This window comes from Vulpes lagopus, chromosome 13, assembly GCF_018345385.1.
Source record: "Vulpes lagopus strain Blue_001 chromosome 13, ASM1834538v1, whole genome shotgun sequence".
Taxonomy (NCBI): domain Eukaryota; kingdom Metazoa; phylum Chordata; class Mammalia; order Carnivora; family Canidae; genus Vulpes; species Vulpes lagopus.
Genome location: NC_054836.1, coordinates 47,423,674 through 47,450,407, shown reverse-complemented (window position 1 = coordinate 47,450,407; position 26,734 = coordinate 47,423,674). Strand labels below are relative to the sequence as shown.

Below are 26,734 nucleotides of genomic sequence, written 5' to 3'. Positions count from 1 at the left end.
GGAAATTAAAACTGACGTCCACACAAAAACTTGCACATGAATGTACACAGCAGCATTGCTCATAATGGCCAGAAAGTAGAAACAACCCAATTGTTCATCAGCTGACAAATGAATAAAGAAATGTGGTATATCCATATAATGGAACAGTATTCAGCCATTAAAAAAAAGAAATACACATACCACGACGAGAATGAACCTTGAAACATGCTAAGTAAAAGAAGCCAGACAGAAAAGTCCACATGTTATATAATCCCATTTATATGAAATGTCCAGAAAGTAGCTTGGGGGTTGCCAGGTGCTTGGGCAGTTGGGTTGGGGGTGGGGGGGGATGATTGCTAAAGCATATAGAGTTTCCTCCTGGGGTGATGAAAATGTTCTAGAATAGTGGTGAGGGCTGCACAACTTTGTGCATATACCAAAACCCACTGAACTGTACGCTTTAGAAGGGTGAATTATATGGTATGTAAATTATATCGCAATTTAAAAAAATCCAGCACCCCGAAAGCCCCACATTTCTGACTTCACCGGATGGTAGAATAGGATGATTTCCTCAGTTATCGGCTGGGACCCACTCCAGGGAGTACTCCCCAATTTAACTTGGCTTTTCATGCTTTCCAGATATAAAAAGTCTAGGAAATCTCCAAGTTTATGGATTCTCCGCCTTTGATCATAAAAGACTTTGGGCTCCAAGTAATTCTTCCTGGCTTTGACTTTTTGCTCCACGTGCACCAACCATGTGACCTTGAACAAGTTTACTTAAATTCTTTAAGATAAGTTTCCGAACATGTAAGGTGGGGATACTTTACCTAGCTCACTGGGATGGTGTGAAGATAAAAGGCTTAGCAATAGCACTTGGGGCAAAGTAAACAGTCAATAAATGTGGTTTCTTCTTTCCACAAATCCCTGAGTGTTATCATGTTGAAAGTAGGCCGTACTACAGTCTAGGAGTGCAGACGACATCGCACAGGCAATTACAACAGAATGACGGCTTTGGGGGGGAACACAGGCCAACAGGGGAGCCCGCTGCTACAGTGCTTACCAATACAAGGCAAGGAAAGCTGAATTTGAGTGGACTTCATGGTGGTCCCTCTGATTCTCACCTTTCCCCAGCACTTCTAAAGGGCACTAAATTCTAAAGGGCAGACAGAATCATGTGTCACCATCACTTGCGCCCAAGGGCAAGCAAGGAACTCGGCAAAGTGGAACTACTGCCTTGGCAGGGTGAGTAAAAGGTTTGGGGTGACTGCTACATTTCAGAAGAAAACCAAGGAATGGCAAGTTGCAAAGAGAGAAGTTCAAACTGTGGCTGGCAAGAAAAGCTTCCCTCTTGTTGGGCAGAGTGTCACTCCAGGACTCTATCTAGCATTTAAACTTTTAAACAAGTATCTTGAATCATCATCTCTCCAGGTAAAACCCAGAGAAGCAGATTCTTCACAAAGAGCCAAGAAGGAATCCCTGGGCGTTTTTTCTTACATCATTTTGTTATGGGTTGAATTGTGTCCCCAAAAGCCATACACTGAAGTCCAAACCCCCAAAATTTGACTGCATTTGGAGACAGGGTCTCTAAAGAGGTAATGAAGGTAAAAGAAGCCCATTAAAGTGGCTCCAATCCAATATGACTGGTGTCCTTATAAGAAGAGGAAATTTGATTGGGGCACCTGGGTGGCTCAGTCGGTTAAGCATCCAACTCGATCTTGGCTCAGGTCTTGATCTCATGGTCATGAGTTTGAGCCCTGTGTTAGGCTCCTGGGTGTGGAGCCTACTTCAAAAAAAAAAAAAAAAAAAAAAAGAGGAAAAGAAAAAAGAAGAAGAAGAGGAAATCTGGATATACACAGGTACTGAAGGATAACCATTTGAGACACAGTGAGAAGATGGTCCTCTACAAGCCAAGGAGAAAGGCCTCAGGAAAACAAATAAAACTAACAAACAAAAACCCTGTCAACACCTCAATCTTGGACCTACAGCCTCCAAAAGTGTGAGAAAATTAATTTCTGTTCTTTAGGTCACCTAGTCTGCAGCACTTTGTTAGGACAGCTGTAGCAAACAAGACACATCTTATCCGTGGGAGCAATTGCTTTTCCTTCTTCGAATTGAAAGGCATTTGGCAGATATAGTGATCATTTTCCCTCTCTAGAAAAAACCTAAGAAATGGAAGAGACTTTTATGTTTTAGAAGAAGTGTATATATTTAAATATGTAACCTTTACTAGGTACAATCAATAAATAAGAATACCACAGCTGTTTGATGAACGCAAGCATTGCATTTGAAATCAGTTTTTATGGGTGATCTTACAATCATCTCTTGGTCTCCATCTTGTTTAACTCTTTTCTCCCCCAAAGATCTATTTGGTTTTGTTAGTCAGCCTATGAATCGGGCAGGATCCTATCTAGCATGTAGAGGGGAGATCTCATCATCTAGTTTGGTAGATCAGGGACAAGAAATGCCTGGTTTTCATAGATTTGATAAATAGTTGTAAATGGTAACATTTTAAACAACCATCTTATAATCTCAGAAGCTCTTTAATTAAATTTACCCCAAAGTTTAAAAGATAGCAGCATCTTCTATTTCTATGTCAAAACTGGTAACAGTATTTAACAACTCGTTGCATTTTTATTAGAAATGTTGGTTTATTAGTTATGTTGGATAACAGTCACATCATTGAAGACCACAAATCAACCTCAAACAGTCTTGCCCAGCATTTACCTGAGTTGAGCATGTGTGTACATGCTGAATACAACGGTCTCTGGTATAGTTTCACATGTATGGACATGGATTTAACATTAACGAGAAATCAAACCTGAAAACTGAATTTGGAACAGTTAAAAAAGAAGGTGCAGAGTGACACACTTGGGGAGGTACTTTATAAGGTACTTTCCCTAGTCCAGTCCACTTCCTTAAATCCCTCCCAGTTTACTGTTATTCATGAATGTCATACGCAGCACATCTATGTTACCGGAGGAAATGCTGCCTAGGATAGGTCTTAACTCAAACAAGCAAACAACAACAAAAAGCTCATTACTTCTTCACCTCTTTTATTTCTAAAAGTTGCAGTATATTTGGGGGGGGACAGTGAGCCTTGACCTTATAATTGGTTATAATTTTTGAGTCAATCTTCTAGAGAAAATAATAGGGGGTCGGTAACAGCCTGCAGTTACCGCCAGAGGTCTGCAATATACATATACAGCAAATATTGTCCTTAGACTCCATAAATAATATTATTTGGGCCCAGGTGCCCAGATATCAGCATTTTTCAAGACACCATAGATGTTCTCCTAACCAACCTCTACTCGGGGACCCAGAAGACTACCCTCAGTCCCTTCAGAAAACATGCAGAGGGATGGATGCCCATGGTACACAGAGTCCTCCTGAACAGATCAGCTGTCCATCATGTGCTTACCCAGGGTCAGCTGTATCTGTTCCCGGATTTGTTTATGTCAGTTGTACATGCTACCGTGGTCTCCTGAAATGTAATCTCAACAGATGAAATAGGAATGTGAGCAGAAACAGAAGTAGTTTTTTAAAGAAAACTGAGAAAAATGCTTGAGAAGTTTCTATAAAAGCAAGTTATTTAAAGAAACTGTTGTCTTAATAGGTGTGGGCAAGACCATTGTAAAAGACTGACAAGTTGTAAAAATACAGTATCTTGCACTCAGACAACGTTGCAAATATCCTTGCTCCACTCTGAAGAAACAAGGACGAGATACACCCACAGATATCATTATAGATCCGCATACTTATGAAAGATCATGACCTAGGGAACTCAAACCAAGTTGTTAGGAGAACATCTAGTCCAGTACGCAGGTATGCAGGCTAGGGCGGTGAGTAAAGACAAGCACGTGGAAGAGCATGAGTGAGCTCAGAGTAGCTTTTATCATCAAACTTTGGGGTTTAATTGCTTGGGCTCCACATAGTCCAAGCTCCACCACTTAAAAGCTGTGTGACCTTGGGGAAAATTACTCAGCTTCTCTGAGCCATCTCTCCGTAGCTGTACCAGCGGGCTAATGGTGATGCCCACTTGTGAAGCGACTGGGCTCTGGGCCTCAGCTGCAGGAATGATCAATGTTAACTGCCATTGTTTCTGTTCTTAGTACAACTACTTTCTCCACGAGGACACTGAAAATACAACCACCACTGGGTGGTGGGAGCGACGTGCGATATTTTGCTGTTTTTTTTTTTAAAAATGGGTCTTCAAATTAAAAATGACTGGGAGCCACTTTGTAAAGAACTGACCAGTAAAGCAAACCAGACACTGCAGAGGCTGCCCACCGAGCAAGGAAGGCCAGAGCCCTGAGTCTACTGGCAGATGAGTCCACAGCCCAATGCCCATCATTGCCACTTCAAGGCCAGCAGAATGTTTACTTTTTCGTCGTCTAAGAAAATGAAGACTGCAAAACATTATAAGTCAGGCTGAATTTGCTTATCAAAAATACATTCTAAAGAAGTTGGTTTATTTTTTTTTTCCTTACAGAGTATTATATCAGTATTTTTTTTTAAATCAGTATTTTTTGAAAAACAACAATCCATCCGAGACCTCCTGCTTCAAAAGACACTGTGCTTTTAGCACAAGCTAAGAAAGACAAAGTACGGCTTTCATCTAGCAACTTTTGGGCGAGCAAACAGGATTCAGATCCCTGGAACATGACAAAACCGCACTCCAAATGCACGCAGCTTTCAATGTGGCAACGTGAACAACATTCCCTTGGCTGCGGCATTGCATTTCGGGAGTTTACAGTGGCCTCTAGATAAAACAACTGAAGGCCCAGCTTAACAGCTTAATCAGGTAATGGCTGAACCAAAATAGAATTCGCAGGAAATAGGACTGTTGGAAACAAATGACAAAGCAACATAGGTAGAGGCAGCTCTGTTCAGGAAAGAAAACCCAAGGGTTTCTTTATCCAGCAGTTTGGTAAAGAATTCAAGACTTTTCTTTACAATGAAACATTTACTCTGAGTATACCTCCCCAGGGTTCCTCTCCAGCTGTTTGGCAGCTGCCAATCAAAATATTACAAAAAGAGCTGCTGGCCAGACCATGCCTGCATATGGTCACAGCAACAGGGTCAGGCAGCTTTTGAGGTTCCTAAAAATTTGCTGAGGACTACATGCCTAGAGGTAGAGGGGGGCATTTCTGTGGCACCTGCTGGATGTTTTGACACCAGCTGTCACTGGTGTGAAATTTCCACCCAACTATACATCACTACCCTCAGACCAGGGTGTCTATGACGAGCACATCAAATTTTAGTGAAATGCATCATTTTGTTATTGGCAGAGATCATTATTGAGGAACTCTGAGATAAAACCTTTTGTAAAGTAGGGTAATTTTGGGATAAAAATAACACACTGCAAATAACACCTACCTCAATACTATTCTCTACTGTGAGGCACTGTTCACGGAAACCTGCTGTGCTCCCTGCCTGAATATTTCAGATTATAAGCCTGGGCGGTGAGCCAGCCTGGACCCCTGAGCGTCAGGAACTGCAGGGGGCTGCTGACTTTCACCCTGCTCTTACCACTCAGATCCCACTGTCCTCTCCACATGAGCTCCCTCCCAACCACCTGACCTGGTCCTATCCTTCCCCTACAGGAGGACTGCACACACCTCCAGAGCCCGGCAGACAGGTACCACATCCCTGTGCGTAAGCTTCACCTCCTCCCTCACAGCCCATGGCACGCGGCTAAGTACCAGCAGATGTGTCCCTATGTCAGATTGTGAGCTCCTTGACGACAGGGTAGGCTCTCCCTGGGGCCCTAACATCCCTGAGGAGGACATCAGGAGGGGGTGCTCAATCAATGCTGAACTAAATTTAAATGTCTTTTAATAGAAATAGTTACCCCAAACCCCCCAGATATGCCCTTGCTACACATACCATTGATACTAAAACTAAAGTGGCCCCATCAGACAGCTGGTCTGCACAGAGGACAGACCACAAGGCCTCTTCCTCCAACCACTATGGACCCAGACCCTCCCGGTCCAGAAGGGGCACTGTGGACCTGTCCAGAGTGAGGCAAGAAGAAAGGGCAGCGGTCAGGCCGGCAAGTTGCATCATGTCAATGTAATGCAGAGGCGTGTGGGCTAGCCCAGGATTCCTTAACCACCTCTGAGCCTGCCTTCTAGGAATCCACATGGTTAATCCCCACAACACCCAAAACACAGGCATGGCTTTCCAGTCTTTGCCGCTAAAGGATGCTCTCACCTCCACCCACTCGCCCTTCCCCCCACTCCCTATCCTCGGTAGCCTTTACTCAACTTTCTCAAACTGTAGTCTCTACCCAACTTCCAGGATCTGCTCCAAGCACTCCCCCTCCAACACAAGAACAGCCTGGTAACAGGTAAATCATCAACTTTTGCATCAAAGTTTGCAACTGTGACCTCCTCCTGCTAAAATAAGAGCCCTAGAGGCCCCAGCCATCTGGCCCTGCCCCCCTGTCCCCCCACTTCCCACTATACACCACTTTTTCTATGCCTGGGTCCTTCTCATCCATCAGCTTTAGCTGAGGCCTTCCTTGACCCGCATCCACCTCAGCGGGCTTCTCTTCAACTCACCTCCATCCCCCCTCAGCATTCACCACTGTTATGGGTTGACTTGTCCATCTCCCCACCTAACATGACAGGAGGGACTGTGTCTCATTATTAGGAGTCTGACACAGAACCCAGTACCTAGTGAAGTTCAAAAGATATATCTGTTGAATGAATATATAATAGAGGAATGAATATCCCCTGGGAGAAGCGATACTATCAGACCTCCAAAATCAGATCCCAAATGAGCCCATCTTTCTTGTAGGATAAACATCTTTCCCTTTGGTTAAAAAAAAAAAAAAAAAAAGTCTGCCTCATGCACACACCAGGACTTCCCTCCATTCACACTATTTTCTCTTATTAATCCACAGAAGTCTTATTACCGACCACCTTTCCCTCTGGAAACCACCCAGAACTCCTTGGCTCACAAAACCGGAACTCTACCTTGGAGATGAGCCAAGGTCACAGACTCACATTTGAGGGGCCGGGTGGAGAGGCCCTGACACCTTCTGGATTGCTCTACCTCTGGCCATAAGCCCTGTCCTTCAGAGGAAGAAAAACAGGAAGGGAGCAGAGGCCTCCAGGGGCCTGCCTTAGCCCAAGGAGTCTGGGTGAAGCCCTGATGCCTGGCCAGCCTAAGACCCAAGACAGGGAGGGAACAGCAGGTGGGCCAAGGGTCAGTCAAAGGACACGGTGTTTGGGAAGAGACACTTCCACTCCCCCTCTAAAATCAGACAAAGCCTGGCTCCAGATCCTGACTCCAATTTACATTTCTGAAGGCCACACAGATGCCATTTCATCTCTCTGAGCCTCAGTTTCCACAGTCAAAACAGTTTTCATAATTTCTACTTTAAGAGGGTTGCTGGCCATTTTGCCTTAGATGTTATGTCTGGCTGCATCTACCCACCGTTCAGTCTCCCAAGATTAGTTCGTTATTCATATGGGAAAAATACAACCAGAAATCAATCACACTCAGTGACTCCCCCGCCACCCCCCCCCCACCCCCGCTCCTGAAAATCTGGGTTTCTCAGACTATTTTGAGGCTGAGCCACACAAGCCGATTCACGTTTACTTAAGTTAAATAACAGGCCAGGCTGACTCCTGGATTTAGCATACACATGTACACAGCAGCTACTCAACATGGATTTCTCAATGGATGAATCAAACAACAAGATAGCTTGTGTCTACATCGATCCTACTAATCAAGTCTGATCAACTAAAATCCCATTTCCCACAATCAGTGTGCGTTGCCAGGCACTAATTCACCTTGTGCTTTGATACTGCTGACACACATGTAGCAAGAAAACAGATTGAGATCATTATAAGGCCAAAGACTTCGACACGCTCCCTTCTGAAAGAGGCCATGGGGAAAATGTGTGAGTGGGATATTAAACCTCTTTATTTATTTATTTATTTATTTATTTATTTGGGAGACTGTCAAAGTCAGCTCCACTGGGGCTTATTCTTCCATAAACCAAAGGGACTTTTCAAAGTAGAACAACTACTCAGCAAAAACCGAAAATTAAAAATTAATCTTCATTCCATATGTGGGCTGTCACCAAATTTTGCAAGGATGTTTAGCAGAAGCATTCCTCTTTTTGTCTTGCTCCATAAACACTGAACAAGGAGTAACATTGCCCAAGACTGAGGCCTGGCAAAGGAATCTGATGAAACTCGTCAGCTCTGTGCCACAGGGTGATGTCCTTGAAGGCTCCTGGTGCTCATAGGATTATCTAGTTTTCTGCTGTCCTCCCTCGGTCTTCACGCAAAACACCGTTTCTTGTAGCCCACACACGCTGGTCTACCCAGCAGCAACATCTCAGGGCGAGAAAGGACTCTAACCATTAGAGTCCCACACTGGCACCCTTTAGGCTAAGAAAAGATACCTACGAAAGCAAACCCACAGAAAGGAAAATAAAGAGCCAGCTCTTCCCTTTACAAAAGAAGCATTTCTTTAGGATTCCCTTTACAAAAGAAGTATTTCTTTTTTTTTTTTCTTTCATTAGTTACATTTAACAGATGGAAAAACTGAGACTTGGAAAGGTTAAGGAATTTCACCGGAATTCCACAGAAAAGGTGGAGTCAAGGCATCCATTAAAAGGCCTATACAGTGGATTTATTTTCTTAAATGTGACTAGCACACAAACTGGCCAGTGCCCTTGATTGGGCAGAGGGTCGGATGCCTGAACAAGAGGTAGGATAAAGGTGGCCTGCTTACAGAACACTGCATGCTCGCAAAGAGCATGGGATTAAAGTCAGAAGGTCTGGGTCCTATTCCCAGCTGAGTCACTAATGAGCTACAGGACAAATTATTTAATGTCTTTAGTTTTAGTTTCCTCGCCCAGAGATGTAGAATCATTAATAAGAACAAGCATTACCTACTTCCCGGGTTAATGTGGAAACCAAATGCATATGGAAGTATTAGAAAGTATGAAGGATACTTGGATGATAAACACACATGTACAAAAATAAAAAATAGAAAATTACCAGCATCCATTCTTGCTCAAACTAAATGTATTTCCTCTTATTAATAAGGGGATCAATTGGAATGCGAGAGATGTTTGTGAATCAGGATGAACACACAGCTCTTGGAGAATGTGCACTGTCGTTCTGGGGACATGTGACCCACTGTGTAACAGCCAGCCATCTTTTGGTGCCCTAGGACAGTCACACAGACAAATGGATCTGCTCCAGCTTGACAGGGGATCAAGCCCTAAGCCTATTACTGTATGTTTACCAGACCCTAATAAGATGCTAGGAGTCCTGGAACACTCTGAGCACATTGTGAACAGGCAAAAGAAACCACCAACCCACAGGACAACACACGTGGCCAAGGGTGAGAAATGTGATAGGGACATAGGTCACATTCCTGGTTACTTACAGGTGTTCCCTTCTACATCCTACTAGGTCCAGGTAAGTTCTTCGAGCACTCTCGCCAGAGTTAAATGTCTTCAACAAATCATCATCCCTTCAGGAAATCCAAAAAAGAAACACCAAGACAAATCCTAACTCCGTGCTGGACAGGAGTCGCTAGTGCTTTTCTCAGCATGCCCTTGGCTGACCCAAGTCTACACTGCAGAGCTGACCCTGCTCTGAGGCCAACTGTGCCCTGCCCTCTCTCCCGTTTCCTACCCTTCGCATTCATCTACCCTAGAAGTGGAATACGTCCCTCGAACTCTGGCCAGAAAGAGCATCATGAGGTTGAACAACCACAGAGATGATCAGAAGAACCAAAGAAAACATAGTACCTGGAAAGCTCTGCATGGATTCATGGATCCTGTTAGAAAAGCCAGTACAGGAGAAGGTGCTTTACAGAGCAAGCCACAGGGACAGCTGATTGCCCAACACACAGTACAATGGGGCTCAAACTTCAATGTGTATTGGAATCACCCAGAGGGTGCGTGAAAACACAGAAACCCAGGGTCTCTAAGTCAGTAGCTGACGCTGATGCTGGTCCAGACACCACACTTGAAAAATCACTGTCACAGTAAATGGGCAAGAGCGGCTGGTCTGCCGTTCCCCCCTGGGGCAACTTCAGATCCTGATTCATCCCACTTGCCCGCCAAATTAAGCCTTAAGAAAACTCAGGAATAGGAATTAAACAGCCATCTCCCCTTCCCCTCCCTTCCCTCTCCCATACACGCACCTATGCTGCTATGGATGAAGAGAGCAATTATTAAGCCATTCTGGATAAATACCACCCAGCGCTCAGTCTAGTTCTCACCTGTATACAAGATGATTTTTGCAAAAGGAGTGAGTTACAGCACAAAACAGAGGACACAGCAGCTCAGGGGGAGTGCCCAGGAGCTCCCCCGGTCCAGTGCTCTGACCTGTGATGACAGTGTGCCACGGGACAGAGCCAGAGAAACGGTGTGACCTGGTTTATTCCTCACTCATTTATCCTGACGCTCTGCCACAGTGCACCGTGACTGTCCGCCGAGAACTCACTTCAGGTCACTAGCCGGCTGCCCCACCAGGCTCACCGACAGCCCAGTGCAAAGGAAAGCAGCTAGTGGCCGCACACACACTCCAGCTCTGGCAGGTGGCATAGCACAGTCCCTCAAGACCAGGATCAGAGGATTTCTGACCCAGAAGAGACCATTAAAAAGACTTCTTTCCTTCCCAAAGGTGATTGCATTATATACTACACTGTTTTACTAACAGCAGGAGTTACTGCTACAATAATATTGTTTTGTTTTATGGGGGCGGGGGCGGTTAACAGAAGTTCCTACAGAGAGCAATGTTGTGCATAATGTAAACATGCTGAGATAAGAGCCCTTCCTACAAGTCAGGAGCCCTTCCTTCCCCTGCGGTTCAGATGGGAAAATCTGGCCAATATTCACCACATATCAGCCTGACCTTTCCCGGCTACAGGACACGAGAGGTTACATACATTTGGGGCTGCAATTGTGGACCTGAACACCAACTTCAGGCTAAATAAGGAAAAAGAATGAGGAGTGATTCATTCACAGCATTTTGGTGAATATACACAGTGTATGTGTTTGCAAATACCTGGCCTTTCAGATGATTTTGTGCATACAAATAGGCATATTTGGTGAAACAAATGTGACTTTCCCTCTCATTAAAAAAAAAAAAAATCCAACTAGCTCTTTCCCATGTGCAGAATTGTGCAAGAGTTCCCAGACTCTGCACGCCTGATCTGATATAAACCCCGTGAAGTCTTCTGAGTCAAACAACGATCTCCAAAGCAATAACACCAACATAATCTCCACATACCCCCAAATTATGAACTGATCTCAGATATGCCACGTTCAAGATACGGGCCACGAGCCCCAGTGGCTGCGTTCAGGAAATTCTAGAGCAGGAGAGCTCAGCCACAGGTGACAATATTAGCTGGGGCCTCAAGAACACTGCTTAAATAATCTTGCCCCCTCCCTCCCCCCGAAAAAAAGCCCACTCATTTGCACGCGCAGATGAGGCCGTGCAAGAACTGCCTTTGCACCCAACACCCCCGGTGGGTTCCTGTCCTCACCTGTTTTCCAGGAGTGTCATGCACACCACTTCTCGCACCCCGGGGTTGTTGGCCTTCTCCACTGAGCAGCCCTGCACATTCCAGGTGGCCAGCCTCAGCACCGGCCGCCCATCCCTCGTGCCTCCAAAGGCCTCCACGGAAGGGCGGGTGGAGATAATCTGGGTGGGCCCCCCCGGCGGCAGGTCCAGGTCCTCGCTCTGCAGGCTCAGCGAGGTAGGGCTGGGGTGAGGCTTGGCGGTGAAGGTCAGGCCTCCGTTGGTGTGCGTGGACGGGGGCCTGGACCGCTCTGCAAACACCTGGTGTCGGATCCTGTCGAGGAAGGCAGCGTTGATGCCGCCCATCCTCACCAGGTCCTCCACGCTGCGGAAGGGCCCGTGCTCGCGGCGGTAGTCCACGATGCTGGCGGCCATCCTCTCCGTGAGGCCCCGAATGCTCATGAGCTGGGCCGGGGTGGCCGTGTTGATGTTGACGCGCGGCGTGAGGGGCACGGCGGTGGCCAGGTGGTGAGGCTGCTGCTCGGCCAGCAGGTCCCGCCGCAGGGAGCTGGGCGAGTGCTGCGCGGAGCTGCCCTTGCTGCTCACGCAGATCTCAAACTTGACCTGCTCCAGCTTGGTGGCGCCCACGCCGCTGACCAGCGCCAGGTCCTCCACCTTCTTGAAGCCGCCGATGTACTCCCGGTACTCCACGATGCTGCGAGCCACGGCGCGGGTCACGCCGGGCAGGGTCATCAGCTCCTCCTCCGTGGCCGTGTTGATGTTGAGCCGCTCCTGGTTCACCAGGATGTTGCTGAAGTTGCAGGCCGCGCTGAACTTGCGGCTATGGGACAGGTCCGAGGGGTCCCGCGGTATGGAGCGGTGGCAGCCCAGCGTGCTCCCCATGCCGGCGGCCGGGGGCCCGGGACCCGGGACGGCCTCGCCGCGGAGCACCGAACCGCCTGGCCAGGCGGGGAAGCCCCACGGACCTTCACTGGCCCGGGAGGGGGCAGGGAGCGCGCAGGGAACCAAGCGGTCACCAAAGACAAACACTAAATCTCCATGCCCAGGGTGTCCAAAAGTGCCTTTCACTTGGCCGCCTGGAAAACAAATTGATAAACACACACATCGATCGGATCGGTTGATCAGTTCGCATTAGCACTCCCCATCCAGGGCAGGGCAGGGCTCGCAGCCGGGGCTCGTCAGCTCCTGCACGCGCACACGCACACGCAAGCGAGGCTGCCCCCCAGGGGTCTTCCCCCGCGGAGCTCCGGTTTGGCCGCGTTACGCCCCAGAAGCGCTCCGAGCCGCTCCTCTTGGAAAGAGACCTCCCGGCATCACCCCCGCCGCCCGCCCGGCTCTCACCTCTCGCGGCGACGAGGCCGCCCCCACCTGGGCGCACCTCCCGCGCCCACCCCTCCCGAGCCTCGGCGCCACCTGCAACTTGCGAAGCGCGTCCCGACCCGTGCCGGACCGAGCGGCGTGTCGACCCCGCCAGACCCGCCCCGCCCCCGCGCCCCACCTCTCCGCGGCTCCCCCGGGGCGTCCTTCCACCTGCGGCTCGGAAGCCCGAGCCCAGCCCAGGACCCGCGGGCCCCCCCGCCTCCAGGGCCGGTGCCCGGGGACGCGCGTCCGCGGCTCCTGCGGGAGAAACTCCCGGAGCCGGCGGGGGCTGCAGCGCTGCGCGGAGGCGGCGGCGGCGGCGGGACCCGAGGCTGCACCAGGACCTGCGGCGTCGCCGCAGCTGCGTGGATCGAGGCGAAAAGTCCTGCGCCCGCCTCGGACGCGGGATCCGCCAGGACCGCGGCGGCGCCCAGCACCCGAGCCACGGCTCCAGCTCGGCGTCCGTGTCAAAGCCAAAGTCCTGGCCGCGCCGCCCGCGCCTCCGCCGGCACCACGGCCACGCCTCCCCCGCGCGCGGCAACTCCGCCCGGGACTCCGGGGGGGACGTGGGGGCGGGGCCCGGGCGCCGACCCGAGCCCGGGAGCGCGGAGCCCGAGCGCGCTGGGGCGGGGCCCGGGAGGGCGGGGCGGGGCCGCGGGCGCGGGGGGCGGGGCCGCGGGCGCGGGGGGCGGGGCCCTGCTGCGCGCGGGTGGGGAAGGAATGCGGGAGCGCGGGGGCGGGGCCGGGAGCACGGGGGCGGGGCCGGGGGCGGGGCCGCGGGGGGCGGGGGGCGGGGCCCTGCTGCGCGCGGGTGGGGAAGGAATGCGGGAGCGCGGGGGCGGGGCCGGGGGCGCGGGGGCGGGGCCGGGAGCGCGGGGGCGGGGCCCTGCTGCGCGCGGGTGGGGAAGGAATGCGGGAGCGCGGGGGCGGGGCCGGGAGCGCGGGGGCGGGGCCCTGCTGCGCGCGGGTGGGGAAGGAATGCGGGGAGCGCGGGGGCGGGGCCCGGGAGGGCGGGGGCGGGGCCCGGGGAGGATGGGGGCGGGGCCGAGACGCGGGGGGCGGGGCCTGCCACGCGGGGGTGGGGAAGGAATGCGGGAGCGCGGGGGCGGGGCCAGGGCGGGAGGGCGGGGCCAAGGGGCTCGGGGGCGGGGCCGGGACGCGGGGGCGGGGCCCTGCTACCCGGGGGGTGGCCGGAGCGCGTGGGGGTGGAGAAGGAATGCGGGAGCGCGGGGGCGGGGCCAGGGCGGGGGGCGGGCCGCGGGGCGCGGAGGCGGGATCTAGGACCTGAGTGGGCGGGGCCGATGCTCCGGCTGCCGCGGCGGGTCCCACCGAGGTTGCCCCCTGCCCTGCGGCTCGCGGGTGGGGGTTTGCTACGAGAGACCCCGGCCGGGATGTGTGGATCGGAGCGTGTTCAGGCTTGCCCGCGGCGAGCCCTACCAAGCTGCTTTACTGCAAGAAGAGCCCCAAAGAAGAGAGGGGCGCCCAGGACGCAAACACTACCAGGCACCCCCCCCCACCCCAGGCCTGAGTTTAGATCACCTTTGGGGAGTGAGGCAGGGTCTGGGCGCTCCTTGTGGGGAAGGCGACCCAGCGTGTCAGGGGCCTCCCTCAATTCTGCACTCAAGCTGAGAACGTTCCCGGGGGACACTGAACAGGATCTTTTTTAACTCTGCCCCCCACTTTCAACCTCCTCTGCTGTTTCACTGGAGAGTCACCTTTGCACTGCTCAGAGAGGTGTCCTCAAACATTAGTAACTCTCGGTGCTGCTAGGGCAGGGCATGCGCCACCTGTTATTTAGAGATGTGTTCCAAGACGTCACTTAGTAGGGTTGCTTGCCTGCACGCACAGCGCTCTTAGTAAATATCCATACGTTTCTGTAAGTATTAAATCTAGTCATTAAGGAGACAGAAAATGCTAGCTGGGAATGGAGATTGCTTACCAAAATTCAGAACAGTTTTTGGATCCTACCACTGAATGACGATTTAGTTAAAGATTAAAGAGCCTGCGGAATTACAGCAGATACACGGAGCTAGAGGATTCGATTAAACAAACCATGTGGTGATAGTTTTGAATACTTTGACCCTGGGCATTTAGTGTCCTCTGAAGTTTCATCCCCCAGCCAATGTGACCAATGCTCCTGCTTTAAATTTCCAGGGCTGTGGGACGCCTGGGTGGCTCAGTGGTTGAGGGAGGGCTCAGGGCTTGATCCCAGAGTCCTGGGTCCTAGGATCAGGATCGAGTCCCGCATTGGGCTCCCTGCCAGGAGCCTGCTTCTCCCTCTGCCCCTGTCTCTGCCTATTTCTCTGTGTCTCATTAAATAAATTCATTCATTCATTCATTCATTTATTCATTCCCAGGGCTAGGTCAGCAAAAACAGTAACTCTTAGGGAAGGAAGAAAGTACTTCAGATTTGAAATGAGAGGCACCCAGGGCTTGGCAAAATGCTAGGCACATTCCCCTACTGTGCATACTGGTCAGGACATAATTGCAAGTGACAGAAATCTAAGTAACACCGGCTTAGACCAAAAAAAAGGGGGGATTTCCCCATTCTTGTGTTCAAAAGTTAAAGAATAGAGCTTATGTCAAGAATGGCTGCATCTAGCTCAGATGACTGTCATCAGGAACTGGTCTGACTCCCTCCTTCTATCCCCTCCACTTACCATCCCACTCTGCAACCCCAGTACTACATCATGCCACTCCTCTCCTCCTATAATCCTGTTGTGATTTTAAGGAAAAAGTGTTCAGGAAAAGCATGAAAATCTCTTGTAGAGAAAGGAAATCTGTCGAGCAGAAAGGCCTTGATGAGCCTCTGTGGCTATGGTTGGACCGCCTGGGGGCATGACCAAGTGGAGTAGAAACAGGGAAATCACATAGTTTATTCTACAAACCAGGACACTTTATAAGGTAAAAGGGACACTATTAACTTCACTGGCACAGCAGGCATAACCTGGTTAATCTAAGCATGTGTTAATCTGGTTAATCTAACCATATGTGCCCACTTGGTAGAAATGAATCCAAAAGGTAGCAAAACCACTGTGCATTGAAACAAACAAACAAAACCACAACAACACAACTAAATTTAAAATGACTGGCCTTACCAAATGCTGGTAAGGTTGTAGAGCAATTGAAACTGATTCGTTGATGGTGGGAATGTGAGATGTAAAACCACTTTGGACATCAGCCTGGCCATTTCTTTAAAAATGAAACATTCATCTACCATATGACCCAACCTCTCCACTCTTAGGTATTTACCAAAGAGAAATGAGAGCATGAAACCCAAAGACGTGTACATGAATGTTTTGGGGGCTTTGTTAAAGCCAAAACCAAGAAACAACCCAAATCCACCAGTAGATGGATGGATAAACAAATAGCGATATACGCATATAATGGAATACTACCCAGCAATAAAGACAAACTATTAATACACACAATATTGAAGAATCTTGAAAACATCACAATGAATGAAAGAAGCCAGGCAAAAAATGAGAACACATTGCTTGATTCCATTTATACAAACTCTAGAAAACACAAGTTAATCAATACACGGAGAAAGTAGATGAGCAGTTGCTTGGGGTTGTGATGGATGAAGGAGTGGATGAAAAAGGACACAAGAGAACTGTGGGGGTGATGGAAATGTTGGAGAGGTCATGGCTTCCCGAGTGTGTGCATGTCAAAATAGAGAATTGGACACTTTAAATATGTGCAGTTTAGTGTTAGTCCATTATGCCTCAATGAAGTTGAAAAAAGCCTTCCAAAGATAAAAAGAAATGTTCTTTGAACTAGAAGAAGAAGAAAAAGAGGAAGGAGAAGAAGAAGGAGGAGGAGGAGGAGGAGGAGGAGGAGGGAGGACTGTTTTGGGAGGAGGAGTAGGTGAGCCAAGGTGAGGAGGAGGAGGGGGTGAAAGGGAGCAAAAGAACCCAGGAAGAAGTTGACTCTGAAACTAATAGAAGACCAAAGAACATTCCCTGTTAGGGATAGGGACCCAGGAGAGGGGATACCAGAGGCTTTCAGACTAATGACGTCTGACAGTCTGTTTAATCTGCTCTCCTCTGATGTAATCCCCACACTTACACCCTTAAAAAGATTATTTTACTTATTTATTTTTTGAGAGCGAGCCAGCATGGATGAGAGGGAGGAGAGAGAATCTGAAGCAGACTCCACACTGAGCACAGAGCCCAACATGGGACTCCATCCCACAAGCACAAGATCGTGACCTGAGCCGAAACCAAGAGTCAGAGGCTTAGCCCACGAGCCACCCAGGCACACACCCCCCACCCTGAATCTTTAATAAAAAATGTAACGGCCTTGAATGAGTGCTGTTCAGGGGCAATCAGCTAGAGGAGCTGAGTCTCTCTGGGTGGCTCTGGGATAGGAGAAGGGGGCAGCTGAAATATGCAAGAGGAGAGAAAGATCCGGGATTCACTGGAAGCAAAAGTCACAGTCTGAGTGGCCTGGTGACATGTCTGACTTTCAAGAATCCCCACTGACTGGGAACTTGGCTGTCCCGCTACCTGTACCCAGGGAGTGGAAGTTGGAGCCAGTGTCATTTGACCTCCAAGCACTGGAGGTTAGGGCCTGGCTGGCATGTGTGTAACATGAGAATGTCAAAGGGCAAGGGTCCCACCGTTCCTGCTGAGCGTCACATCCTGTGGCCACTGCTCCTTAGCACAGAGATCCCACCTGGGGCCAATGCCCCAGAGGGACAGAGTGATGGAGGACACTGTTGGCAGTTTCAAAGATAAATGATGGTTCAGGGAAGGGGGAAGGTGGTGGAAGGGAAGAAAGGAAGGCAGTTTTTGATGTTCAACTTCAACATCCATGGCTCTGGAAGTACAATGATGAGGAAAATATATGAATACATGATTTCTCTATTCCCAGAGCCGAGAGGCCAGTGGAATGCAGGCATTAAATCAGTAAGAGCAGAGCATGTTAGAATAAAGGAAAGGAGAAGAGGATATAGCTGTAAATTAAAAATAACTGAGTGTAGGGGACTTCCTCCTTGGGAGGTAAGGATGAGAACTGAAAGATGAATAAGGAAACATGCCCCAACCCCCAAAACCTTAGCCCTTGCAGAGAAGCCCCCATTTTCCCAGTCAGCAAGGGGTTTAGCCAGGCTACTGACAATTATGCCGGCACCAACACTTGTGCAGTGACCAAACTAGGTTCTGTCCTGAATATTGGTGTGACCTCAGCAAGAGATTTGTCACTCTCTATCACGGAGGCTTCTGTGTTCCCAAACTGATGGAACACAAGGCATTGGCAGTGTACTTGAACCTTTTAAATCAAACCCTGCCTCCCCAGGAGGCTTTTGGTGGCCCAGAATGACCACAGGTGGACCCCATAGACAGTGGCAATGGATATCCCTTCAGCCTTCAAATTTCTTCTTCTGTTTTGTGTGAACTCAGCCACGAACCTCACCATTAGCAACATGTTCGTTGGGTTCTCTAAATGAATCTGTTGCTCTGCTATACAGCAGTATGTGGTAGACTGTGACATTGGTGGGCCCCACTGAGTCATGTTTCCTGGGACTCTCAGCCCTGGGTGATCCCTTCCCATGTGGACTCTGCGCTTGGCCATGCCATTTGCTTTGATCAGTGGGCCATTAACAAGAGGCAAGCAAGGACTTGATAAGGACTTGCCCATTGGATCTTGTGCCCCTGGGATGTTTCCTCTTAGAACCCAACTGCCATGCTCTAGGGAAGTTCTGGCTCTCCTGTTGTGAGAAGGGGAACCCCAGCCTACAAGCAGCATGAAGGCCTCACATGGGTAAGAGAGGCCTTCTAGGACCTTCCAGCCAACCCCAGCCATGAGCTAGATGAACCCACAGGAGAGAGCCCACAAGAGACCACAAGGGGCAGAGAAAACCACTTAGCTGAGCCCAGCCAACCTAAGGACTAGGAAAGAGAATACACTGCCATTGTTATAGACTTATAAGTACTGAAAAGGTTGCCTCTCAGCAATATTTATCAGACAGATGTGACCCTCAGGCTCTATTTTTCTAGGAAAAAAAGCCAGTGTCATAGCTCCAAATGGAGTCCTCTTTACAATTCGTTGACATCTGTCCCATTCTTAGAGTGGTCTCACCAGGCTTCGATTGCCCTCAGTGAAAGTGGTTTGAAGGTTTTTTTCAGTTGAATTACAAGAGAATTTCAAAGCATTCATGGCTCTTCTCTTACAAAGTGGGAGGTGAGTGTCTTATGACAGCTGTAGCAATAAAGCAAGGTGGATTTTTTAAACTATTGTATTTAAACACAATAAATTAGCATCCCCCCCCCGACACACACACACACACACACACACACACACACACACACACACACACACCAAACATGGAAGACGATGGAGAAGACCAGGGAAGAGGAGAGGACCCTGAGTACCCAGCTCCCATCTCTGAATGTTCCCCCAGGGGGCCAGTGAGGCCAGGGGCCCCTCCACTTGTCCCTCAGATCACTGCATGTCATGCCTTATGCACAGCAGTCATCTTGGACACTACTTTTGAAGCCTATGGAGATGCCAGATATCCTCTTATCTGAACCCTGTGAGTGAAGGCCGGACAGGTGAGGCACCTCTCTCCTCCAATGCACAAAGTCCTCTCTTTGCAGGCTGTGCCCACACAGCATCATGCCCATCTTGCTCAGTTCCTGCCACAGCTGTTTGAGTCCAGCACCTGGCCAATCTCCCACACTATCTTGATGGCCCCATGGAGATTATAACCTTCATGCCCCATGTAAAGTGCGGGGAGCATGCCTGACCTCCCAACATGCCTGACCTCCCAACATGCCTTCTTATTTTGATCACTGATTTGCCTACCTGAGGTTTGGTCTCCACTCTCAGCTTCATGCTAGTTCTTTCTGGCTGACCTCAGACATAGGTGCAGATGAAGGTGAAGGACCCTTACCTTGCCACTGACTTCCTGCTGGCCCCAGCTGCTGCCAGAGGGAGATGATGGGGTCACGCTGTCAGACAAATTCTGGTGGTCAGACACTTATCTCAGCCGCCCGTGTGGAGGGTGTTTCCTTTGGAGGATACAACCTGGGGGAAAGTGGTTCCATCTGGGACTCCACCACTGGTTCTGGTGTGTGGGTGCTGGGGAGGGTACAGGGCCATGCTGGGGGCTGTGCTGGGGTGGTCTTCCTCTCTAGGCCAGGTAGGGGACTAGCAGACACTTTGGCTGAGCTGCTAGCCTTCTGTCCTAACTCCTGGCTCTCCTCAAGCCATTGATTTTTCTGTCCTGCTGCTCTGACTATTCTTAGAGTATAAATTAAAGGTAGGAGTGGCAGGCTTATTGAAATTCTACCGCTTTGGGTTGGCAGAGATGCTATGCCATACCTTGCAAGATGAGTATAAAGGGTAGCTGTTGGGGGGACCAGCCAGCCAAGGGATGGGGCTTCAGGGTAATGGTGTAGCCCTCCAGCTCAAATTTATTGTAGGGCAGGAGCACACAGATTACCATCATGTCATCATACTTCTGGCCCATTTCTGAGTCCTGGATCCCTTCCTGAGTGTACCCCATGGATACCATCAACTCAGTCTGCCCAGGCTCCTAGTAGTTAGGGAGTGGCTCTATGTAAGGCATCAGTTCCTTCCCATGATCCATGTCCACCCAAAGAACCTTCAGGATTTCCTCTAAAGTACCTCCTTTGATGGGATTGAGGATGAAGAATTTCTTGAGGTTTTCACACCCTATGGACATGTAGAAAGAAAGCTCAGTACTCATTGCCACAATAAAGAAAAAAATTTGAAAACGAAGAGAATAAAAATGAGAAAAACTAAAAGAATAAAGAAAAAGTTTAGAAAAATAAATGAAATAAAAGATGAGAAAAAAACAATGAAGAAAAATGAGAAAAGTAAAAGGTTAAGAAAGATATGAAAACTGGAAAAAATAAAAAAATAAAAGGAGAAATGCAACAGAAAAAATGTTTGAATTAGAAAACTTTCAATAAAGGAATAAATTTTTTAAAAAATAGGAAAGATTTAAAAATAGAGGAAATTTACTTTAAAAAAATAAAAGTAAGCAAAACAGACAAAAAACCAAAGAGGAAAATACTTAACTTTGATAAAAGTCCCTCAAGTGACCAAAAGCCAGCTTCCTGAGCTAGAAAGACCAAAAATCAAGGCCAAGCCAGGGACATAGATGCTTGGAATTCCATTACAATGGCTCCTTATGAAGTCATAGCAAGAAATGGACCTATCATGGCCAGGGATGCTCGACAATGGCTTTCTAACTTTTTTGTCTCAAGAACCCTTGAACCATTAAAAAAAATTTTTTTAAGCTTTTATGTGGATTAAAGCAATAGATATTTGCCTTATTAGAAGTTAAAACCTGTAGGATGTTTCAGTGGCTTTTTCACTTCTGGTTTGAAAAGCTATAAACATTTTTTGGTTTATAAAAAGCTCAGTGTCTACACTAAAACAATACTCAATTCTTTTTTTTTTTTTTTTTTTAACTCTGATTGATTGGTCTCAAAGTCACAACTTCACTGACATAACAATACCATACAGAAATGTTCCTCTGCATAAAACAATGTCAATGTCATTTTTGGTCTGGTTTTGGTATTAGGGTAATGCTGCTCTCATAGAATCAGTTTAAAAAGTATTCTTTCCAGTTCTCTCTTCTGGAAGAAACTGTTGAAAATTGGTATCATTTCTTCCTTAAATATTTGGTAGAATTCACCCATGCATCCATCTGGGGCGGGTGCTCGTGTTTTGGAAGGTGACTAATTCTGATTCTTCTTTAACAGATATAGGCCTATTCAGATTGTCTGTTGTGTAGGCTCCCCTCCACCCCCCGCACCAAATGAAGTTTTTAGAGAGAATTAATACAAACATTTCCATGACGGTTAAACTAAATAAAAAAGATTGCGGGGGAAAATGTCCCATTGAGGTTCCCTCTGTCTGTTTGCAGATAATGCTGGCCTATTTGTCACCAGGTCACTGACTGCTGACAGAAATAGAGGAGCTTATTTCTTCCAGTTAGCAACATGGGTCCTCGAGGAGACAGTTTCCAATCAATTTTACATGCAAACCTGCATCCGCTTTGGTTTTACTAAATGGCTTAGCATCAGCCCCCACAATAGAGCTCAATACCAGTTAAAACCAGACACCTCCATTCACAACTTCCAGGGAATTCAGAAGTGTTGTTTCTCCTTCCTTCGCTGGACTTGGCCTTCTCCCAGGGAAGTGGCTTGAAAGGCAGAAACGAAACTTTGGCAGTACCAGTTTGGGTTTCTTTGCATCAAATTTCTCCTTTAAAGCCCATAGTCTACTGGCTGATGCATTGTTTCATTGCATGGCTGAAGAGCGGAGCCCTTTGTCATTTCCCGGACATGGTAAATGCCTCTCCAACTGGCACTTTATTTCTTAGGGAGCATTTGGCTGGAGGTTATTGCAGCAAAGTCCCGACGGAACGAGATGGCTTCATTAACAGCACCACAATGGGGAATATTTACTATCAGAAGCACTGTGTTGCCCTCCCTTTCTCCCCATCCAGAATTACTGCTATTACAGAAAATAATATTCATTAATCTTTAAAAAGTGATGTGATTATCATCATCACGTTGGGGCACTCTCGCTCCCATTTGCTGTATTTGTCTCCTCTTAAAAGCAACATTTCTGGTTGGCTTCAGACTTCCACTTTTTCACAGAACAGTTTATTCTTTCTTGTTTATTAAATTTGAGGGTTTATAAAAACATTCTTCTTGGTGGAGCCTATTACTTCGGTTTCTGAATGCCTAATTAGGAGGCTTCGCCTTAGCACAGAATACTCCAAAATCAGAACAGAGAATGAGGCAACTATTCCTTCCTTAAGGTTACATCATGGCAATGCCCTAGGACCCTACGTTTTTGGGGGATGGGGTGAGGAGGCTCCTTCAGCCAGGCCATGGGCCAGGAGGAGGGAGCACTGCTGGCTGGAGCTAGGGCGAAAGGCTCCCATACACACAGGAGCAGCCGGTAAACCTCACCTGCACCTCCTCCCCTTTAGGCCCACCTGGCTACATACAGCTGGTCCCCACTGCCCACCCCCTACCAGCTTCAACCTCATGATGCACTTTTCTGATTCTCACTTTTTCTTCTCTTTTACCACTACCAATCATGCTTTGTTGGAGGGAGGCACATTTCTCCTAAGTATTGGAAAAGTAAGTCCTGGCAAGTCGATCCTCAACCTCACAGCCCCACTTCCGGTAATGACCTCCTTAAGAATTAACTTCGAAGGCCTTAAAGAGCATCCCCCAAAGTGCGATCCAGGAGTGGTAAGGAAGAGGAACTGAGGAGGTCCCAGACACATCATTAAATATCTTGAACCTCTCAAGGCAGAATGTCTCCCTTTTCATTTCTCTGACCATCACTGTGGTTGTGTTGAGGAGAAACTCTCAGTTTGGGGCCACCATGACCAGAATATGTTCTCATGTTTGTTCCTGTCTTTCCATAAAGAAAATGCTGACCTCAGGCTCAGAGTTTTGGCAGGCACCAGTGCCTAGCTAGAATTTAATTATATTGCTCTCCATTTTGGGGGGTTTTGGTTTTTGGGCTATCTTGTATTGATAGCAAAAGATACAACTGTTTACAGAGTCACACATCCCGATGACCATCTGGCGATGGTCCTCAGATATGGTAATGGACCGTGGAGGTACACAAGAAAGGCTGCAGTGTGAAGGCCGTGTTACAGGCACTGATTCCTAACCTCACAACACCTAGGAATCCCGGCACAGTGGTCAAAATCCCAATGCCCAGGTCCTTCCCCAGACCAATTCCATCAGAAACTCTGGACATGGGATCTAAGTAGGGGTATTTGTTAAGCCCCCAGAAGACTCTGCTGCACAGCTCAGAGATAGTGCATCAAACTGATCCTAAGTCTGAGCATAAATGATGCTGAAAATTTCTCCCCACCAGAGCAGCAGGATCGAATTCTGAAACATGTATAACCAGGGTTGGCCACCGTCCTAACGTCTCAGGCCAGAAAGCCGTGGAATTTTAGAGCTGGAGGGGGTCTGAGAGCACTGAATCTTATTCATTTTATCTCTGAGGCTGTGAAAGGCCAACAATCTTGCTGGGAATCATCCCTAAGGAGTCCAGGGTAGGGCGCCTTCCCCATGCTGCCTCTCTGGTGGCTCTAAGTACCTCATTTGTGGATTGATCTGGAGAAAAACTACAATCTTTTTGGAAGACTAAGTTAAAGACACAAAAGGTTGGAAATCCAGCTTCCAGAAAGTGCATAGGAGGGACAGTACACAGAGCCTAAGAGGTACCACGGGCATTCTTCAAAGTAAGTTCGATAGTTGGAAAGTGCTAGATTAAAGAAATTGGAATGAGTTTCATCATGGCAGGACTTCTCAGGGCCTTCAATTTATTAACACGCATAGGAAATTTCCAGAAGGAAACCATACAGGCAGCACTTATTTGCCCTGTTATGTGGAGTATCTCACAGAACTAGCTTGTCTGGGGGAAATACTAGGTGGGCACAATTTCCTGAAGCTCTGGCCTGCTCTCTATCCCTCCTACCCTGCCTTATTTGTCTTTGTAGCGCTTATCACTTAGATATTTGTTTATTGTCTGTCTCTTCCTCCTAAAACATAAGCTCCTCAAGGAAAGGGAATTTGACTTCACTGTTGTACCCCAATCATCTCCAGCAGTGCCTAGGTCTTAGTATTTGTGAAAAGGAACTAATGGGTAGTCTCTTAAAACATAAGCAGCCATGACTAGTTATCTAGTGGGATTCCTCTTATTCACGGTTGTAGTTAGTTGTAGGTCTCTCACCCCCACCTTAGGCTGAATTTGCTGTAGGGAATCTCACAGGACTAAGCAGCCCTGCTGATACCTGGGCAAACAGCCAGGCTCTGGCATTAATGAACTCTGTGACCTTGCATAAGTCAGTTGACTTTCCTGGGTCCCATTTTCCTTATCAGTAAGATGAGTGGCCCGGATTAGACACTCTCCAAATATCCTTCTCAGTTATTGTATGACAAATGGCTAAATTAAAATATCTGATCCAATTGAGGATTTTTCTACTTCTCCTTGGAGTTCTATCAGTTTTTGCTTCATGTAGTTTGAAACTCTGTTATCAGGCCCATAAATATTTAAGATTGTTATATCCTCCTGATGAATTAACCGTTTTATCATTATGAAATAACCTCCTTTGTCCTTGGTAATATTCTCTGCTTTGAAATCTACTTTGTCTGATACTCATATATCTGCCCCAGCTTTTTTTGTAAATTAGTGTTACCATGGTACATCCTTTTCCATCATTCTGCTTTTAACCTATTTGTGCCTAAAGTGGGTGTCTTATAAACAGTTTATAGTTGCTTCTTGCCTTTTTACCCAATCTCTCAATCTCTGCCTTCAAACTGAAGCATTTAGACCACTTCAATTTAAGTGGTTATTGATATGATTAGACTTTTTGTTTTTTTTTTTAAGTAAGCTCTATGCCCAAAGTGAGGCTGAGATCCGCCACAATGACGAGTCAGTGTGCTCCTGTTCTGCCTACTTTTGAACTGTTATTTTGTAATAGCTTTTTTGAGATATAAAGGGTACTATTCGGGGGATCCCTGGGTGGCTCAGTGGTTTAGCGCTGCCTTCAGCTCAGGGCGTGATCCTGGAGACCCAGGATCAAGGCCCACATTGGGCTCCCTGCATGGAGCCTGCTTCTCCCTCTGCCTGTGTCTCTGCTTCTCTGTGTGTGTGTGTCTCTCATGAATGAATAAATAAAAACTTTTAAATAAATAAATAAATAAATGGTACTATTCAATGATTTCTAGTCTATACACAAAATTGTGACAGTTTTAGAACATTTTGATCATCCCAAAAAGAAACCTCCCACCTTTCAGCTATCACCCCCAAATCCTCCCACTCCTAACCCATTCCCCAGTCCTAGTCACTAAGCTACTTTCTGTCTCTACAGCTTTGTCTATTCTGGATATTTCATATAAATGGAGTCATATAATATGGCCTTTTGTGACAGGCTTCTTCCTCTTAGCATAGTGTTCTCAAGATTCATTCACGTCGTAGCGTGTCAGTACTTTGTGCCTTTTCACAGATGAGTTCCATCGTATGGACATACCACAATTTTTGTTGATCCCATCATCAGTTCATGGACATTTGGGTTGTTTCTACCTTTTGGTTATTATAAATGATATTGCTATAAACATTCATGTTTCGATGTAGACATAGATTTTATTTCTCCCGAGCATAATCCTAGGCGTGGGATTGCTGGGTCATATGGTAACTCTGGGTTTAACATTCCGAGTCCTGCCAGACTGTCCCAAAGTGGCTGTCCCATTTTACATTTCTGCTAGTGGTGCATCAGGGTTTTTAATTTTCCACATTTTCTCCAACGTTTGTGAGTATTTGCCTTTTTGCCTGTACCCAGCCTGGTGGGCGTGAAGTTATCTCACTGTTCTTTTGATTGCATTTCCCTGATGACTAATGATGATGCACATCTTTTCATGTGCTCACTGGCCTTGTATATCTTCTTTGGTGAACTGATTACTGTTTACGATTTCATTTTCTGTCTTTTATGACTTATTTTTATAAGTCTTTGTATTGTTATTTTAGGGTTGTTTTAGAGTTTATAGTACACATCCTTATGACTACCTTCGCGTGATCTTCTATCACTTCATGTGTATTCAAGAACCTTACCAACATGCACTCTGATTTCTCTGCTTCTGGCTTCATCTGTCTGTTATCACATATCAGGCTACATTACATGCTCTCCTCTTTGTAGGACACTCTGCGACTTTGAGGGAATAAGACTTGTTGTGGGAAGCTGGAGGAGGGAAAGTAAACGGGTTCATTTTTTAACATTTTGCCTTATTCCCAGAGGCTAGCCTAGGTCCAGTTGTTAGGATCACCAGAGGAACCATCAAGTGAGGCCTGGA

At 47.7% G+C, this 26,734-nt stretch overlaps 1 protein-coding gene across 3 annotated transcripts in view; it reads right to left on the bottom strand.

The window, feature by feature from the left end:
• EEPD1 (endonuclease/exonuclease/phosphatase family domain containing 1) overlaps positions 1 to 26,734 on the bottom strand; it is a 131,563-nt gene that overhangs the window by 95,829 nt on the left and 9,000 nt on the right. The window contains exons 1-2 of one of the 3 annotated variants that reach the window (XM_041727470.1): positions 13,003 to 13,365; positions 11,509 to 12,580 (exon numbers count right to left, since the gene is read on the bottom strand). In XM_041727470.1, coding sequence (XP_041583404.1) covers positions 11,509 to 12,386 — 878 coding nt within the window. In that variant the 5' untranslated portion in view covers positions 12,387 to 12,580; positions 13,003 to 13,365. Of the gene's footprint in view, positions 1 to 11,508; positions 12,581 to 12,845; positions 12,971 to 13,002; positions 13,366 to 26,734 lie in introns of those variants that run through there. The other 2 variants (XM_041727471.1, XM_041727472.1) reach the window with 2 other exon arrangements.